The sequence below is a fragment of the Micropterus salmoides genome, unplaced genomic scaffold (assembly GCF_014851395.1).
Source record: "Micropterus salmoides isolate LMB-PRFRI ecotype aquatic unplaced genomic scaffold, ASM1485139v1 Ms_hic_scaffold_6, whole genome shotgun sequence".
NCBI classification, from domain to species: domain Eukaryota; kingdom Metazoa; phylum Chordata; class Actinopteri; order Centrarchiformes; family Centrarchidae; genus Micropterus; species Micropterus salmoides.
The window spans coordinates 24,719,345-24,737,138 of NW_024044348.1; the positions used below are offsets into that span (position 1 = coordinate 24,719,345).

Consider the following 17,794-nt stretch of genomic DNA (forward strand, 5'->3'; position numbering starts at 1 on the left):
ACGGTATATGTAGTTGTAGTCTATAAATGTTTGTGATTGTATGCGGGCAATGTGATATTTTATTATTAAACATGTTGTAAGATTACTGTTTATGCAACCGGCCATGCTTTCTCTCTCCCTCTCCCTCTCTCTCTCTCTGGTGCAGCATTATTGTGGGAGAGCAGGTGCTGCCGGCCCAATTACCATACAGCTGAAAGCACAAAGAAAAAAAAACTTTACTCCCTCTATGCCCCCCCTCCCCCCTCACAAAGTCCCTTAATGACAGCCACGCGAGTGACACACCACCAAGTTTTTTTACTGCCTCTACCAAAGAACAAGTTAGGGAAATACAGAGGCACGCAGTGAAAAAGGTTTACGTGTGTTGGCAGTGTGTGCGTGTATTGGTGCGTCTTTGCGCACTTGGTAAAGATTTTCTTTAGTATTTCACCTGCAACATAAAGCTGTCCTTTGTCCATTTAAATGGTTAAAATATAATTTAGGAGTAGAATTACAGTCAGTCAATGAGAATTTGGGAAGTCATCACTGTGAACTGCGCCAGACTTTTCTTGGCATTAAAGTGATGCTAAAGGGAAAAAGCACCAATAGATCGATTAAATGCCCTGCCTGACATTTATTATTTATAATTTGGCTAAATCAGTAGCCTATATCAGGGTAGGCTACCCGCTTTCATTGCAATTACACGTTGTGTTTGATGACATAATACATAATTATATGATTATATGGAGAGGTATGGTGTGGGACAAGGATAAGATAATGGAACAGATCGACTTGTTTTGGGGGTGTGAACATGTGAGAACCACGGCAGGGGCAACACCATAGGAATGTGGCGGAGCAGATGGTCGTTGTAACGCAGTAGGGCCGGCTGGCTGCCGGCTGGCAGGGAACAGGCCAGCCAAGGCTTTGCCGTAACCCCAAATATGAGGAGCCACAGTCGGACTGCTGCCGCGTATATAGGCCTATAAATCACTTGATGCTGCGATGTGGAGGATTTCGTGTAGAGGTTAAAGAATTTGTCGGAATGTAAAGGGGCCCTGTGTTGTGGAGGAGGGAGGCATCGGGGAAGCAAGGGGTTGTTGCACATTTAACAGCTCACTAGCCATTTGGTCTGTCCCTTTGAGGGAAGGGGGGGCGGGTTTAGAAAACTTGTGTGCACCCCTTCTCCTCCCCCCTCCCCTTTCTTTGTGATGGCCCCGGGGCGGACTTGTGGTGGTGGTGGAGGGAGGGGAAGAAGAGGAGCAGAAGGGCTCATTTACATCTTATTACCCTTCGCCTGCTGGCCCGGTATAAAACCCTGTGCAGGGCAGGAGACCCATCAGACATACGCACTGTTAGACCGAGAGAGACATAGAGAGACGGAGACTTAGGAGAAGCATATCATTATCAATCAAGTGGGAAAATAAACAAGGCCATCGAGAGCTGCCTCTTTCTCCTACAACGATTGATTGGAATTAACTCTCTTACATTTCCATCGGGGATTTCATTCACGCTTCTCCAAGGGGATCCTTCTGCTGAGGATTACTTTACTCTGTAAAACTTTTTTTTCACTCTGTCAAAAACTCGGGGAACTCATATGGGAAAATAGAGGGGCTGAAGACAAACGCAAAGACAAACGCCAAGGAAAAGTTTAACTTCACCATCCCTCCTGACTGTGGCATAACGGAAAGCTTTTAGAAACCTGCTCCATGATTGTTTGAGCCGGGCTACACAGACCTGTGGAGCTTTCACTGCTTGTTGAAGGGCTGTCAACACAATGGGACGCCTGTGTCTGCTCCTGGTTGTCACTCTCTCCCTCCTCACCTGCCAGGTAGGTTCAATAATAGTAGAATTTTGAGGGGTATTAAAACGCACGCTGTGTTTGTTTGCATACTTTTGCGGCTGTAATACGTTTTTAAAGAACCTATGGACTATCCACACACATCCTGAAGTTACCAGTCTCAAACACACTGGGCTGATTATGTGTGTGTGTTACAGGTTTTAGGCTCTGGAGTGTTTGAGCTGAAGCTGCAGGAGTTTCTCAACAAGAAAGGGGTAACGGGGAACGGCAACTGCTGCCCCGGAGGCTCTGCTCATCCGCAGGGCCAGCACCAGCAGTGTGAGTGCAAGACTTTCTTTCGGGTTTGTCTGAAGCATTACCAGGCCAACGTCTCCCCCGAGCCTCCCTGCACCTACGGCGGTGCTGTGACGCCCGTCCTCGGCTCGAACTCCTTCCAGGTACCGGAGACCAACGCGGACAGCTTCACCAACCCAATCCACTTCCCGTTCGGCTTCACATGGCCGGTAAGTGTTTATGGGCATCTTATGATAAATAGCCTATTATTTGTAATACTGTAAAATGACCTCCAAGGTGGTCACTAGCCTACAACCTTTCCTGCAACATTACTGTAAGATATACGCATTTAATTGTACAGTTTTGGTGTGATCAATTCTATACCAGAATTAATGTCACATTATTAAGGACCACTGAAAACATGGGCATAGTTATTACAGTCTTGTTCCATTGGGACATATTTGCTTTGAAGAGTGCAAAACGCAACAGATGCTCCCAAACTCAACACTTGTGAGGGTCTTTGTCAGCAGTGTGTGAGAGGGGCTATTGTAGTATTTCTGTGCTCTTTGGTAGGATAAAATGGGGAGGGGAGGAGGGCGTGCTTGTGTGTGTGTGTGTGTGTGTGTGTGTGTGTGTGTTAGGGTGGGGGAACCAAACGCTTCTCTCCTCCGACCAGGCGTGGTGGGAAATTTAACATCCTCTGAGTTGGCACATCATTGGCAGCTCAGCGTGAAATTCCGCCCCGTTTGGTTTTACGGTGTCAGAGTGTGATAGTAGCAGGGGTGTGAAGAGGGAGCAGGTAGTAGCTCTTATTAAGCCCCTAATCAACACGGGAATTAGGCTGTGAAGTTTATTGGGAGGCCTCCTAATGGCCCTCTGCAGCCCTGCTGAGGGAGGGAAGCCTCCAGGCCAAGCAGCTGTTGACTCTCTCTCTCTCTCCTCAGGGGACGTTTTCACTGATCATTGAAGCTCTGCACACTGACTCCCTGGATGACCTGACAACAGGTGGGTGGCTGCCAGAGAACACAGCGCTGTAACTCAAAGACAGGCCAGAAGGCTAATAGTGGCCTCAGTATGACGTTTTTACACTTACTGCTCATCCATTAGTGTTAAACAGGGCAAGGCAAAGTTTATTAAGTGCTTTTGGATTCTTCCCCTACAGCATTATGTTGACACTCATATCAACATGTAGGCCTAAAGCTTCCTTCCTAAATGCATGACATGTTATTTTATTTGTGTTTCTGTCATCATAAAACTGAAATGTCAGTATTACATTAATATCCTAATAATTTAAGTAGCTTTTATTTATTTATTTTGGGCATAAAACATGTAGATTTGATGACACTTTAGATTTGTGTGACACTGGTCACAAGGCCACCCAAAGTTTTTGTAGGTACCAGGTGAGATTTACCCCCGTAGTTGGGATATTTGCTGTTGTTATCTTTATGTCCCACTCTTATCACTGCAATAATGATGACTAACTGGCCACAGAATGGGAGTGTGTCTCTGATGGTGGTGGGGGAGATAATGAAAAAACTGACACTCACCAGGTGTAACCTATATTCTATTTCTAAAAGGAGAGTCCACACTTGACATCATAAAATAGTTTTTTATTCATACAGCAGCATCCATCTCCCCAAAATACTATTTTGGTCAAAAATACTTGTGCTGTCATCCTGTTAGCATTCAATCATAACACTAACAGTAATAACATTCATTGACTTTTGCAGACAACCCGGAGCGTCTGATCAGCAGGATCACCACTCAGCGTCACCTCACTGTGGGAGAGGAGTGGTCCAAGGACATGCAGACAGCCGGCAGAACTGAGCTGCGGTACTCCTACCGCTTCCTGTGTGACGAGCACTACTACGGCGATGGCTGCTCTGTCTTCTGCCGGCCCCGAGACGATGCTTTTGGGCACTTCAGCTGTGGCGAGCGCGGGGAGATCATATGCAACTCTGGCTGGAAAGGACAGTACTGCACTGAACGTAAGTTGGTTTGGTTATTAATCTAATGCTTATCATTCAGGCTGTAAGGAGCAACATTAAGAAATGCCATAAAAGAGGGATAAAAAAAAAACACGGGTTCATCTTGGCAGTATTGCAGTAGTTAATATTTCACTGACAGCTGCTTGTGGGATAGATAAGCTGAAGGAGCAGCACAGTAATAAGCAGTAGATGCTGATGTTTACATAAAATGTCTGACCCCACAGTAATGCCTCAATACATGAGCAATAACAACTCATGCTTCACATTAATTTTGGCTTAGATATGAATCACTATCAGCTAATCAGTTAATCACTTGCCTATCTGTATTGTTTAGAGACTGTTTTCCACCTCCTAATGCAGGGCCTGTGTGCAACAGGCATCAGTCAGTTATCCCATAGCACCAGAGGCCTCCATTCTAATGAGCCACAGTGGCTCCTCAGTAATTCACACGCCGCGTGCCTTCCATTAGACCACTGGGGCCTCCTTGCCCCAAACCTCCTCCCCGATTGGCCAAGTGGGGGTCCTGTATTGTTGCGGATTGGGCTGGTGATTGGCTGAGCGGGGACGTATATTGTTGTGGAGGGGGCAGCTGCTCGGTGAGAGGAGACAATGGAGCAGCTGTCTGGTGGTTAGCTCCACACAGACCAGCTGGCCCTGTTGGGGGAGGTGGGAGAAATTGGGGAGGGGGCAGAGGATGGAAAAGGAAAATGTAGAAGAGGAGAGGAAGAAGAGAGGAGGAGAAGAGAGAGGATAGGTTGATGGAAGAGGAAGGGAGGCGAGGAGGATCAGAAGTAGGAGGGGGGAGAGGGGCCAAGGGTGAGAAAAGGGACTTCTGACCCACAGTTAAGGGGAGAAAGGGGGCTTTGTGTGGGATGCTTTTGTGTTGGAGAGCAACCATGTTAAAGGAGAAGGCTTGTTGGCTGGTTCCCCTGTTTGGTGACCAAAGTTGCTTTAGCTCCCTGTGGGCTGTTCAACGTTTTCAGCAACTTTTGAGACCAAGACATTTCAGTCTGAGGCCAAGAATGACCTGATGACCCCGATTACCCTCAAGATTTTATCTTTTTCCACTTTGACAGCTAAGTTTGATCCAGAGTGTCTTTAACCACCAGACATGAGCCATAGGCCTCTTTCTGGTTTGTTAGGTCTCTGTGACAGAAAGTTAAAGGAAGAAAACGGAGCGAATTAACCAAACTGTAGACAGACAGGAAAACAACTTGGAAAGATAGGCAGACCAGCAGACAGGCTGAAAGGCAGACAAACAGATAGGTCGGGGCCCCAACCAAACAGACAGGCAGCGGTTTGAAAAGTCCCTCTGTGAATGGAAGACTGATGGATAAACACTGGATTTCCCATGATTCACCTGTCACTATTTGTTTCCTCCCTGCAGCAATCTGTCTTCCTGGCTGTGATGAAGAACATGGCTTCTGTGATAAACCTGGAGAGTGCAAGTAAGTTGAAAAACACTGAAAATTAAATTAAATTAAGAAGTTCTCTATGTTTTCGCTACGAACAGTGTTTTATGAATGTCGTGTTCCCAGGTGTCGTGTGGGCTTCAGTGGCCGTTACTGTGATGACTGTATCCGTTACCCCGGCTGCCTCCATGGTACCTGCCAACAGCCCTGGCAATGTAACTGCCAGGAGGGATGGGGTGGGCTCTTCTGCAACCAGGGTGAGTTTACTGAGTGATGTACTACTTTGTTGGACTCAATCGGCTCTCTTAGTGTCGTATTTAAACCGGGGTGTTTATATATGTTTCTTGTTGATGTTTCCAGATCTGAACTACTGTACACACCATAAGCCCTGTCTTAATGGAGCCACCTGTACCAACACCGGCCAGGGCAGCTACACGTGCTCCTGTCTGCCTGGATACACAGGTGCCAGCTGTGAGCTCCAGGTTAACGAGTGTTCTGGAAACCCCTGTCGCAACGGAGGCAGCTGCTCTGTGAGTATCAATAAAGAGACGTGACTGAAAAAAAACAAGTATATTAATGACAACAAGCTTGTGTGTAACCACTGTTTACGTGATTTCCAATACAGGATAATGATAGTGGCTATAAGTGCACCTGCCCACCTGGTTTCTATGGCAACAACTGCGAGTTAAGTGCCAATTCCTGTGCGGACGGGCCTTGCTTCAATGGTGGGCGTTGTGCCGACAACCCAGAAGGTGGCTACTTCTGCCAGTGCCCGATGGGATACGCTGGCTTCAACTGTGAGAAGAAAATCGACCACTGCTCCTCCAGCCCCTGCTTAAACGGTACGTTGTCCTCTATGTTTGTAAGCTACAATTAAACCTGAACCTAGAATTACATTATCCGGAGACTAATACCTCTGTCTTCGTCCCAACCTTCTCCCCTCTGCAGGTGCAGAATGTGTGGATCTGGTGAACTCCTACCTCTGTCAGTGTCCTGAGGGATTTTCAGGTCCTAACTGTGAGGACAGCAGCAGCATGTCTGGACACTGTCTGTCCTTCCCTTGTCAGAATGGTGGGACGTGTCAGGATGGAGTGAACGGCTACACCTGCACCTGCCCCCCAGGTATGACAGAACTCAACACATGTGTCTTGTGGGATTATGTTTACTTTAATTTGTTTTTCATGTAGTTTCATTTAAGTACTAATCAAGACTCTTAAACTCTGATTTTTTTTGTAGGATATACTGGGGAAAACTGCAGCTCACCCATCTCCCGCTGCCATCACAACCCTTGCCACAATGGAGCCACCTGCCACGAGCGTGGCGGTCGCTATGTGTGCGCATGTGTGCCTGACTACGGCGGTCACAACTGCCAGTTCCTCTTACCGGTGGGTCAGCCAGTGGTGGATGGACCAGACCGCCGATATTCAGAAAGTGGAAATGACGAAGATGATGACGACAGCGGATTTCCCTGGACGGCCGTGTGCGCCGGAGTCTTCCTCGTTCTTGTGATCCTGATCGGCTGCTCAGTGCTGGTGGTCTATGTTCGGGTCAAACTGCAGGAGCGGCACAGTCACCAGGGTGACAGTGTCCACAGCGACAGCCATGAGACCATGAACAACCTGACTACCACCAACAACTGTCTCCGCAGTGACAAGGAACTGGGCACTATGATGACAACGTCAATTAAGAACACCAACAAGAAGGTGGACCTCGCTGGGTCACTGGGTGGTCTGAGTGGAATCAGCGGACTCAATGGATCAGAGAAGAACGGCTTTAAGACTCGCTACCCCAGTGTGGAGTACAACCTGGTCCATGAGCTCCGGCCTGAGGAGCTGTTGCTGTGTAAAGAAGGGGAGTGTGACGAGCCAGAGGTTAAATGTGAAATGCTGGATGAGTCTGACTCAGAGGAAGGATACAGGAAGAGACTTAACAGGTACATAGCTGTCGAAATATCTACTTAAATTGGTACACTGCTGAAAAATGCATGAATTAAAAAGATGGACATGTGAATCTGTTCTGAAGCTGTTTGTGTTCCTCTTTTGTCCCGCAGCAACGCTTCAGAAACGAAGCAAGTAGAAGAGTCACCAAGCTGCAGCGAAGCAAAGTATCAGTCATCCGGCGATTTCAACTATCAGTCAGCGAGTGATCTTAAATACCAGTCAACCAGTGATGTTGAATACCACAATCCCAGTGACAGGTACCAGTGTACCACCGATACCAAATACCAGTCCGTCTACGTCATGTCGGACCAAAAAGACGAATGTATCATCGCTACAGAGGTGAGTACACAAAAATAGGAGTATCTGCCTGCAAATATACAGAATAATTTTAACTTCCCCCAGTACACATGTAAAACACATCAAACACTGACTTTATTTCTCTCTCTGTATTACAGGTATGATACGAGTCCAGACCAGACCAGATCAGCTCGGACCAGTTTCCTCTGGTTGATGGCGGTTCACTCACACCAGCCCTGAGTAGTAGAGCTCAGCTAGTCTGGGAGGTTTTACTCCTGCTGTTTGCTGCTGTTCCCTGGGATTTACCAGAGGACTTTGAGCCAAGGTGTTACTGAGCCAGCATGGACAAAGTACCAACTTGTCGAGGACTTAGTACTACAGTAGTACGACCGGTGAATACTGGACATTTTTGATATTCGATGGATGTAGGTCTAATGCTGACTCAATGCGAGACAGTGCTGGCACCAGTACAAACCTTGTACAGAAACAGTGCTGAATGAGTACTCAAGCAGTCAAATGGTGGCTGCTGGAGAAGAGCTCATTTGATGTCTGTTGCAGCAGCGGAAGATTTACTGCTGGTACCAGGATGAACTCTTCTCTCCTGATAAACTGTGGAGTATTGACTTGGATGTTGACTGATGATATTGTAGTACCGTGGAGTACTGATTGAATGAACAGTGTAGTACCTTTGGAGTACTGAGAACTTTTGAAGTACTGTTGTAGTACTGTTATGTGCTGTGGTTTTACAATGCAGTGTAAAAGTGGATATTGGACAGTTCATGTTCTGCACAGTGCTGCAGAGTAAAGGATGAATGCTAGCAACAGTAGAAGTCCCTGTACTTCATTAGTTCTGCAGCTGCTGCTGTAGTCTAAGAATTCATAAAAAAATCTCAATCTCTATCTTTTCAGACAAAACAAACACAAAGTTAAAACCAGTTGTGCATCTTAAACTCTGCAGCACTGACAGAAACAGTGTTTGCTGAGCTGGTTCTCAGCAAAAATAGAGAACTGAAGACTCCAGTAGTGACTGCAGATTGATCCGACATGGATCCTGTTGGGCCATACTGGCCCCCTGACCCTTGAAGGTTGTGATAGACAGGGCAATGTTTTGGGCAGAGCAACTTAGGAAACACAACAATCAAAATAAGAGAAGAAAGTGAAACAAATCAGACAAAACATACGGAAATTATAATTATCCAGTAACATATATTTCCCTGGCAGCTCTTTACACCACAATTTATTGACAAAATGACCTAAAAAAGTTGCTTTGTGCAAGATTGTCCTGAACTCTGATGATGCTTGTGTTTCCAAGTAAGCTGAGCTATAAGTGACTAGTCTTAACTGCCAAGACCTCATTGCACTATGGAGGTGTGTGTGTGTGTGTGTGTGTGTGTGTGTGTGTGTGTGTGTGTGTGTGTGTGTGTACAGAAGAGGTGATGCCTGTGCGTGGTGTCAAATGTATGCACTGCCCACACCCGCTCCCTTCACTCCCAGTCTTCCACTATTAGCCAATTGAAGGACACCATCACCCTGCCTGCCGTTGGTTGGGATCATTTGTTTTTTATGTTATTTGTTATCTAAAGAAAGATGTATTCTTTTAATTTAATTATGTAATTATTTGTGTTCCATTTCATTGTGATTCTTTTTTTTGTTGAACCTGTTATAATTTAAGTTGGATTGTTTTTATTTGGCAGATAATGTATGTATGTAAGTATGTATGCATGTATGTGTTAGGCACTTGAGACCCCTGTGACTGTGTTGTATTTAAGAGAAAAGTCGTATGTACAGAGCCTGTCATTTTTATTACTGGAAAACAGCGCAATATTTTTCCAAAATAAAAGAGGAATGAAATATAGCAGAACTGGTGTTTAGTGATTTTATATTTATAAGTGGTTTACATGCACTTAAGGGACGAATACAGTGATTAAGACGAATGAACAACTTCCTGCTGTGTGTTGTGAGACCAGCAGTGGCTTCACCTCACAGTAATAGGTGTTATTTTGTATATTTAGTGTGCACATCTAATGCTTTGGCTGTAGTTAGGGTTGGCAGAGAGAGCTTTGCATAATCGTAAAAGATGGCAAAGTAAAACATTGGCAGAAAATGCTCACATATACAGTCACTGTTACATTTGCAAAAGAGGGCAATCTAACAAATTCAAGTTGTGGGATTTGTTGTCACTAAGTGATAGTGTGTTGGTATTTGCATGTGTGTGTGTATGTGTGTGTGTGTGTGTGTGTGTGTGTGTGTGTGTTTGTGAGTTCGTCTGACGCAGCAGAAGACTGTCTCCTTGTGGAACCACTAAATGAGACAAAGACACACCCCATAATCATAGACCGCTTAGCTAGCCTCCTCTGAGGCCAGAGTCATCTCTTTGTATGTATTTGTGTGTGTGTGTGTGTGGGGGGGGGGGTTATGAGTTTATGAGAGAGAGATAAAGAGAGGAGAGAGAGAGAGAGTGTGTGTGTGTGTGTGTGTGTGTGTGTCAACATGTGCATGGCTGCATATGTGTATTTATATTAGTCTGTGTCTTAATGTGTTCTTAAATGAATGTTTTCAATGAGCCTATGTTCAGTATCAGCTCTCGCGTGTGTGTGATCATTTTTTAAGCAGAGCGGTATATATAGCTGGAGAGAGAAACCACCAGTCTGGATTTAGTCCCTGTTGCCCCTGCCTGACTACCCCTCGTGTGTGTGTGCACGTGTGTGTATGGCATTTAGCGACCACTGGGAGTGTAGAAGTAGTCATCAAAGAAACTCATCTGGTTTTCAGTCTCATATAAACACACGCACATAAGAGGGTGAAATTGGATGACAAATGATCAGAAATTTGCTGCAGTTACAGAGGACAAACTGTATTAAGTGTCTTGACATGGACCACATTAGCACACACACACATAGACACACATAAACACAGGTCATGGCCTTGCTGACTAAAGTTAGAGTCATATGGTGGGTAAAAAGAAAAGAAAGTTAAGCTTTATTTTTTTGTCACTTCTTTTGTAAGTAAAGTTTCCTCCACATCCCAACTGACTTTACAGACCAACATATTGGAGCATTGACCTGTTCCAAATGGTTGTAGACACGGGAACTGTTGCCCTTCCAAAGACTGCGAGTGTGACTGCTTAAAAAGTATTTGCTTGTATTACACAAGCGTCAGGCAGTTGTTAGCACATACCATGCTAAGCTTTTTAACTTAACTTTTTTTCAGTGCCACAATAGCTTTTCGCTGAGTTGGAAAATCACAGGAGACAGGCTTAAAGCTGGTCCTTTGTTGTTGCTAGGCTGTCCTCCGGCCTCGAACAGTCGCACACACTCACATCCTCCCTCTCTGCATCTCTCTGGTGTCAATAGTCAGACAAAGCCCTGGTCACTGGCTGCCATATGCTGCACATAAAGAACAGCACTCTTTGAACTTCTGAGGGGAAAATCAAAACTTTTTCATGGTAAAATATACATATAAGTGTATGTTACATCAGTCACATCTTCACATGGACCTGTTTTTTCTCTTTATATGGTACTTACTGTAACAGTCCAGCCAGTTTTAATTTTATTCATTTATCCTTTTAGGATATTTAAGTTGCACTATGATTTATATTGCAGGATTTATTTGGTGGCACTAACGTGGGTGATGTCTAATGCCAACAGCAACAAAAGCAACACAAAATGAGAACACAAACATGAAAATACATAAGTATACATGTGCATCGCATAATAAATTGTCTCTTTTAGTCTCCCCCTCTTTCTCTCCTCTCACACACACTTTTTATTCTGACAGGGAGTGGGCAGGACCGTACCTAATCCAGTGAACAGGCTGTTTAAGTGTGTCTCTGCTATAATCTGATTAATCTCTCCATTCACACGCTGCTCTCCTCTCCTCTCACAGATCTGTTTGAATGTATTTGTGTGTCTTAGTGTGTTTATGTGTTCAAGCATGCATATCAATGTGTGTGTGTGTGTGTGTGTGTGTGTGTGTGTGTGTGTGTGTGTGAGAGAGAGATTGCTGGGAAGAGGATGACAAGAGGCAAAGAAAAGAGCTCACACTTGGCCACTGACCCTTCTTTTGTCCACACATTGGTCACCTGTCACACACACACACACACATACACACACACAACATTACTTTGCCAAAAGCAGTTGAAACTAGAGAAACTGGGATGCCCCCCTTGTGTCCCAGGGGGTTAAGGTGCCGGCCATGGACCACAACTTCCTCGGTTTGAATCCAGTCGACGATTTTTGTTGCATGTCGTCCCATCTCTCTCCCCTACACATTTCCTGTCAGCTCTCTAACAAAAGCATGCTCCTAAACACATATGCTGAACAAAGCTACAAACGCTTTTGTTTTTGCCCCCATTCACCATGAAAAGATCTAAGATTTTCTCTATGTACACTAAAGGCCTATTTCTCTCAAATATTGTTCACAAATCTGTCAAAATCTGTGTTAGTGAATACTTCTCCTTTGACGAGATAATCCATCCACCTCACAGGTGTGGCATATCAAGATGCTGATCAGACAGCATGGGTATTGCACAGGTGTGCCTTAGGCTGGCCACAATAAAAGGCCACTCGAAAACTGTATTTGGGAGGTTCGGGGGGGTCCGGAAATCAGTCAGTATCTGATGTGACCACCATTTGCCTTATGCAAATGATGAGGTTCAGTTCACAGCATCAGCAATATCATACATAGACAGACATCAGTACACTAGGTTGTAGTAGTGAGGGGAATAGTGCAACCAACTACCAGGGCCCCCGGAAGCCTGGGATTAAATCTTTGCTTTGATGTGCAATTTTTAAATGTTATGTTATTAGCCTTATTAGTGACTGACTAAAATTTGACAGACAATTCACTTGTTTTACAGATGTTTAATTTCGGTGTGTACATTGAACCTAGCTTGTGAATATTATACTAGTTATCTTGCAGATAGATGAAACAAGATTTCCATGATTGCATCAAACATCAAGAGTGAACACAACTAGATAACACCATGCAATATGACTGCAGTAAAGTCTTATCCAGTTGTTGTTTATTATGCAATACTGTAGTCCTTCCTCAGGGTAGAGGCCCAAAAAGAGACTCACTGAATCAATATTTAAGACCCAAACAACCATATAGGAAGTAAAGTTCTCTCTTCAAATAAACCTACCTACCTAAAGTATCACAGACGTTTTAGAGAAGTGTTTGCTTATCATCACAACTGCTAAAGATGCATGTGTTTAGTTGTTATTCAATTATTTGTACATGTGCGAGTATTAATGCACAGGGCCCAAATTATTTAACGTGTGATTTAATTTCATTTTTTTTATCTCCAGATAAAAAAAAAAAACACTAAAATAGTCTTAGTGTATTATTATGGGAAACTTTATTCCGGACATCTAGCTTTGCCCTTCTGTTTCCAGCTAATGTGTTGTATTTGCTTTATTTGAATGTCTTTTCCTACTAAGTAAATTGATTAGTTAAAAGTACGTTTCAAGGACATCTTTCATCATGTCTTCATCTTTTGGCTGATTTCCAGTTTCTGTCACAACAAAAGGAGCAGCATCATAACAGTGACTCAATGACTTTACACCTCTCTCCACTCTATCTTTTATTAGCATTTCAATTTGTCACCAGGACAAATCCCCAAACACACAGAGCACCATGACTAGTGATTTTTTTGGGGCTAAATCTTGTGGGAAAACAGAGATTTCTCCCTCAGCCTTCCTCCATTGTTGAGTTTGAACAAACGAAGTGACCACAGCAGCCCGAGTCACACAATGACAGACAGCTTATTCAGCTACTTCATCTGTCGCAGCTCCCCAGGGACTAGACTCTGATCTTTTCCCAGAGCTCCATCTCTCTCTTTCACTTACTCTTTCTCTCCCTTTTTATTCCTCTTTCTCTGATTGTTGCTCTCCTCCGACTCTGTTAATATCTGCACAACATGACTCTATTAAATTTCTTTTCCATTCACAATATTTTTTTTTTGAGTCATGGTTTTGCAGATTGCAGTTAGATGTCACGGCAATTAAAACAGAACACACTTCTCAGGAGTAGACTGAGAGCATTGTTTTTGTTTTTATTTTGTTTATTGTCGTTTCTCCCTGGGGGTTAAAGCAGGTTGTAAAGACAGTCATTCCTTCAGAGACACCCGCTCCCATCGGCGCCTTCTGGTCATTACTGGTGCATCGTGGGAACAGCTTGGAGGGGACAATGATTGGCTAGAACAATGAAGCTGGGGGGGGCAACACAAAGGACACGCCCACTGCATGATGGGAAAGAGCAGTGGAGGAAGCAGATGTTGCCACAGAGGACACACAGGAGGGGAGAGTGAGCGAGAGCAGATGTCTCTCTATCTCTCTCTCTCTCTCTCTCTCTGATGTGTTGGAATTGTATTCAACTCTTCAGCAGCAGGTAAGAAGAGACAACAGCTTTACCTACTTTTGACAGAATGATAGCTGGACCTTTGCACCTCCCTATTATGGTCCATTGTGAGTCTCACTTGCGGTAGCGTGCAACACTTTTGGGATGAGTCTTCTGTCCGACAACCACCAGGTCCCTAATATTCTCCTCAAAAGTCAATTCTTAACCTTCTAAACGCTGAACTTTGCAATTAAGGGTTATGCTGATTACAGTAAATGGGTGGAGTAACAATGGATGATGATGATGCTTCCATGTGGAGTACAACAGCTCACTGATTGGTTTGGTGAGTAGATGTCAAACCAGCTGAACTCGCCGTTACGATAACGTGTTATCATCAAAATACTAAATGAGGGAATATGTCTCAGGGGAAGAGGAGAGTCCCAGAGACTTACAGAATCAATGCTAAGGAGCATTACAGCTGTTCTGGTGACTCATGGTGACCAAACACCTTACTGAGAGACTTTGTTATTGTTTTTTCAATTTGGCTATCTGTAAGTATTCTGTATCTGCAAATTCCAACACTTGACTGAAGTGATATGATGCTTACAATGAGTAAAACATCAAATAGAAACATGAACATGTATTTGTGCATGATTTTATACAATTTTCCCTGCAGGTTTAGACTTAGACTTAGTTAGACATAGACCTAGAATACTTTAATGTCCTCAGAGAGGCACTTTGAGGTGCAGCACAAAAACATACCGACACAACACAAGAAAACAAACACATCAATAAACAGAAGCAACACTAATCTAAGATTGTCTAGCCATCATGATAAAATGATAAATAAATATGTCTTCATAGTCTAACAGGCATTTAAAGTACATGTCAATAACTGTATCAGTCAGATGTCATAAAAATAGTGTATTCCACGTACCCTAGTCCCTGTGTTTCCACGGACTCTCCTTGAACACCATCTCTAATTTAATTGAGTTGCTGTCATGGGTATGAATGAGTTTTGCACAGTTGGTTTTAATCTTGGTGTATCTATAAGGGAGTGGCTTGAACTCCACTGAAAGTGGATGGGATGTATCCCTGCAGACATTATCTGCTTTCTCAGTCAGCCTTTTCAGGTACAGGGTATTCAGCTCAACAAGCTGTTCCACCATGATTTTCCCACAGGTCTTCACAATTTTTCCTAATTTATTCCTGTGAGTGATTTAGTTATGTGTGTTGGAACAACACTTGGCCACAAAGCACGAGTTTATAAAGATGAAGCTTTGGAGGTTACGAAGGATATTTTTCTTGGTAAACAGGCAGACGTTCTTGGTACCGCATCTCAGAACAAAAACATAAATCTAACGTAAGAGTGGCAGATGTTATCGCTCCACTCGGGCACCTGCAGAACAGTTGGATGGCACTTTACAACCACAGACACGATAAAGAAAGCCAGTGAGCCTTTGAATCAGCCTGCTGATAAACCACAAGAAACTGAATTGACATCTCGATTGTGTCACTCCTTTTTCAGTCCGTCATCCATGTTCCCCTTTTTCAAATGTACCAATTACAACATTCTTTATTTGAAGTGCTGTTACCATCTCTGGCTCACTGTGGCATGTCACTGTGTGATAGTGACCTGCATGTAACATCTCACCTGAAAGACACACCATCTTTATTATTCAGCTTTTTACTCCGTAATGATAATAGTTTCAACAGCAAGCATTTATCTTTGTTTGATGTTATGCAGCAGAGAAAGCTTGGAAAGATTGCAGTGAGAAATTGTGATCACATGACGTAAAAGTGATGAATCATAAACTGAACTGAATAAGAGTTAAAGTAACTTGAACGTCTCCATTTACACAACAAGTAAAGGTCAATTTATACTTCTGCGCTGAATCTACACTGTACGTAGGCCATGGCTGCATAACCTGCACTGTAGCCAGACACGCACCTCCCCAAAAATTAAACTGCACGGCGACACAGACTGCAAAAGCTGTGATTGGTCCTCTTCTGCATTTCCGGCTTGTCCTTCTTCTGCCTCAGCCGTTTCAAGGGTCATACATATCATCTCCTCTGACGTCTTCTCTTGTTTCTGTCTTTTAGTAATTTCACTAAAAGCAACTGCTGTTCAACATCGATCAGCTCCAACTCCAACATGATTAATGCAACTAGCGTTTTGCCGGTATAATTGCAGAGCAACACAGACACCAATTCACTTGTATGCAGGTGCATCTCAGAAAATTTGAATATTGTGCATTGAGTGCATTGTTGGCACCAGAACCAGATAATCTTTGCAGGTGTTTTGAGTTACTTAGCTGTTTAGATCTCTTCTCAGGTCGACATTTCTGTATTAGAAATTCTTAAATTAATAAATTCTCAAAAATTATAATATTTTTAGATACTGGATTTCCATGAGCTGTAAAAAAAGGTTTAAAAAATTCCACTTTATGTTTAATAAATCTGGGCTTACCTCAAACATAACTTATAACATAGTGAGACATGAGGCTTTTGAATAATATGATTTCATAACCGTATCACTTTACAGCTTGTATTGTTTCTGATTTTACCCATTTTCAAGATTCTTATTTTGTGGTGCAGGTGTCTCATTAGTTTCTTTTGGAAGGGGCTTCCTGCTTTTGCACAATCAACTTTCTGCGTTGCACTAAATCTATTATTATGTTCGATTGTTATATTAAATCCAAAGAAATTTGTTCTCCCAAATATGGAGACTATTTGGCTTCTTCACTGTCCGCAGCACTTTTTGCTGGTTTGCCTTGCACCACTCTCAATGACACATGGTAGTCGGTTCATGGGAATACAGTCTTCCCTTCAATGTGGCCATTCATGGTGGCTAGACAAATTAGACAACAAATTCACACAATAGCACTTGGCAATTCATCCCATGAAGATAAAAAGGAGAACAGCTGATGGGAACAAATCTCCTTGTGTTCATTGATGGTGCCACGAGGGAACAGTCATTACTTAAAGAGAAAAGCGATTGAGACATCACTAGGTTGCCAGATTTGATAGACAAAAATTTTTGTGGCCAAGTCTGATCCTCTGAGACGAGAGGTGTGGCCGAGAGCTACTAAAGTGTGCCCTGGGATGTTTCTGTGATTGGGTGCTGTGTCTGTGTGTGTATGGTCTTTGTTTTCATCTGCATGGTGTGTATGTGTGGGAATGGATGTTGGTCTGACTTGTTGATTAATGGCCAGTGTGTGTATGTGTGAAAACGCTCCCGGTCCTGTTTCCATGCTAATGAGTAGCAGCAGATGGGAGAGAGGAGCCTGGACCAACAATGAACAAACACACCAGCAGCCATACAACCTAAAAAACTAAACAGACCCTCCTGTAGGGTGAGTTTCCTCGCACACAAATACTCTGATGTCATGACTTGTCTTCTTGTCGGTTGGAGCATGTAAACACTAAATACAGTCAACTCTATGTTGGATATGATCACGGCATGTTATGATAAGTTGATGGCAAGAAGAACACCATAGCGTATAGACTTTACTAGTAGCTTATTGGAGTATGAATCAGTTTTATTAGGAGTAACTTGCGGACCTGGAAATCAGACCAGGGAAACACACATGGGAAAACTTCACTGTCGACTGTCTTTATTTTCAGCCTTTTGACATTTAATCAGTGCCCTGTACAAGTCTTGGCCAGCACAGTATGTTCCACTTGATAAAAACAGGTCCATTTCCCCATTTTCTATGAGCAACATAAAAACAATAGTTTGGCTTGGTCCCATGTTCATACAATGTTTCT

The 17,794-nt window shown here is 43.6% G+C and overlaps 1 protein-coding gene across 1 annotated transcript; it reads left to right on the top strand.

The window, feature by feature from the left end:
* The first annotated feature begins 1,308 nt into the window (after nucleotides 1–1,308).
* Nucleotides 1,309–9,542, top strand: dld (deltaD). The gene is made up of 12 exons (XM_038702173.1): nucleotides 1,309–1,804; nucleotides 1,972–2,277; nucleotides 2,992–3,052; nucleotides 3,778–4,035; nucleotides 5,423–5,483; nucleotides 5,574–5,704; nucleotides 5,808–5,977; nucleotides 6,073–6,289; nucleotides 6,396–6,569; nucleotides 6,684–7,380; nucleotides 7,498–7,726; nucleotides 7,843–9,542. The coding sequence occupies exons 1-12, from the start codon at nucleotides 1,751–1,753 to the stop codon at nucleotides 7,846–7,848; spliced, it is 2,364 nt and encodes a 787-aa protein (XP_038558101.1). The 5' UTR covers nucleotides 1,309–1,750; the 3' UTR covers nucleotides 7,849–9,542.
* The last annotated feature ends 8,252 nt before the right edge of the window (nucleotides 9,543–17,794 follow it).

What these genes read in the sequence shown, in the direction of transcription:
- dld (XM_038702173.1), top strand. Translation starts at nt 1,751, where the DNA reads ATGGGACGCCTGTGTCTGCTCCTGGTTGTCACTCTCTCCCTCCTCACC. An exon ending in CGTTCGGCTTCACATGGCCG is followed by an intron (nt 2,278 to 2,991) that starts GTAAGTGTTTAT and finishes CTCTCTCCTCAG; the next exon opens with GGGACGTTTTCACTGATCAT. An exon ending in GCAACGGAGGCAGCTGCTCT is followed by an intron (nt 5,978 to 6,072) that starts GTGAGTATCAAT and finishes TTTCCAATACAG; the next exon opens with GATAATGATAGTGGCTATAA.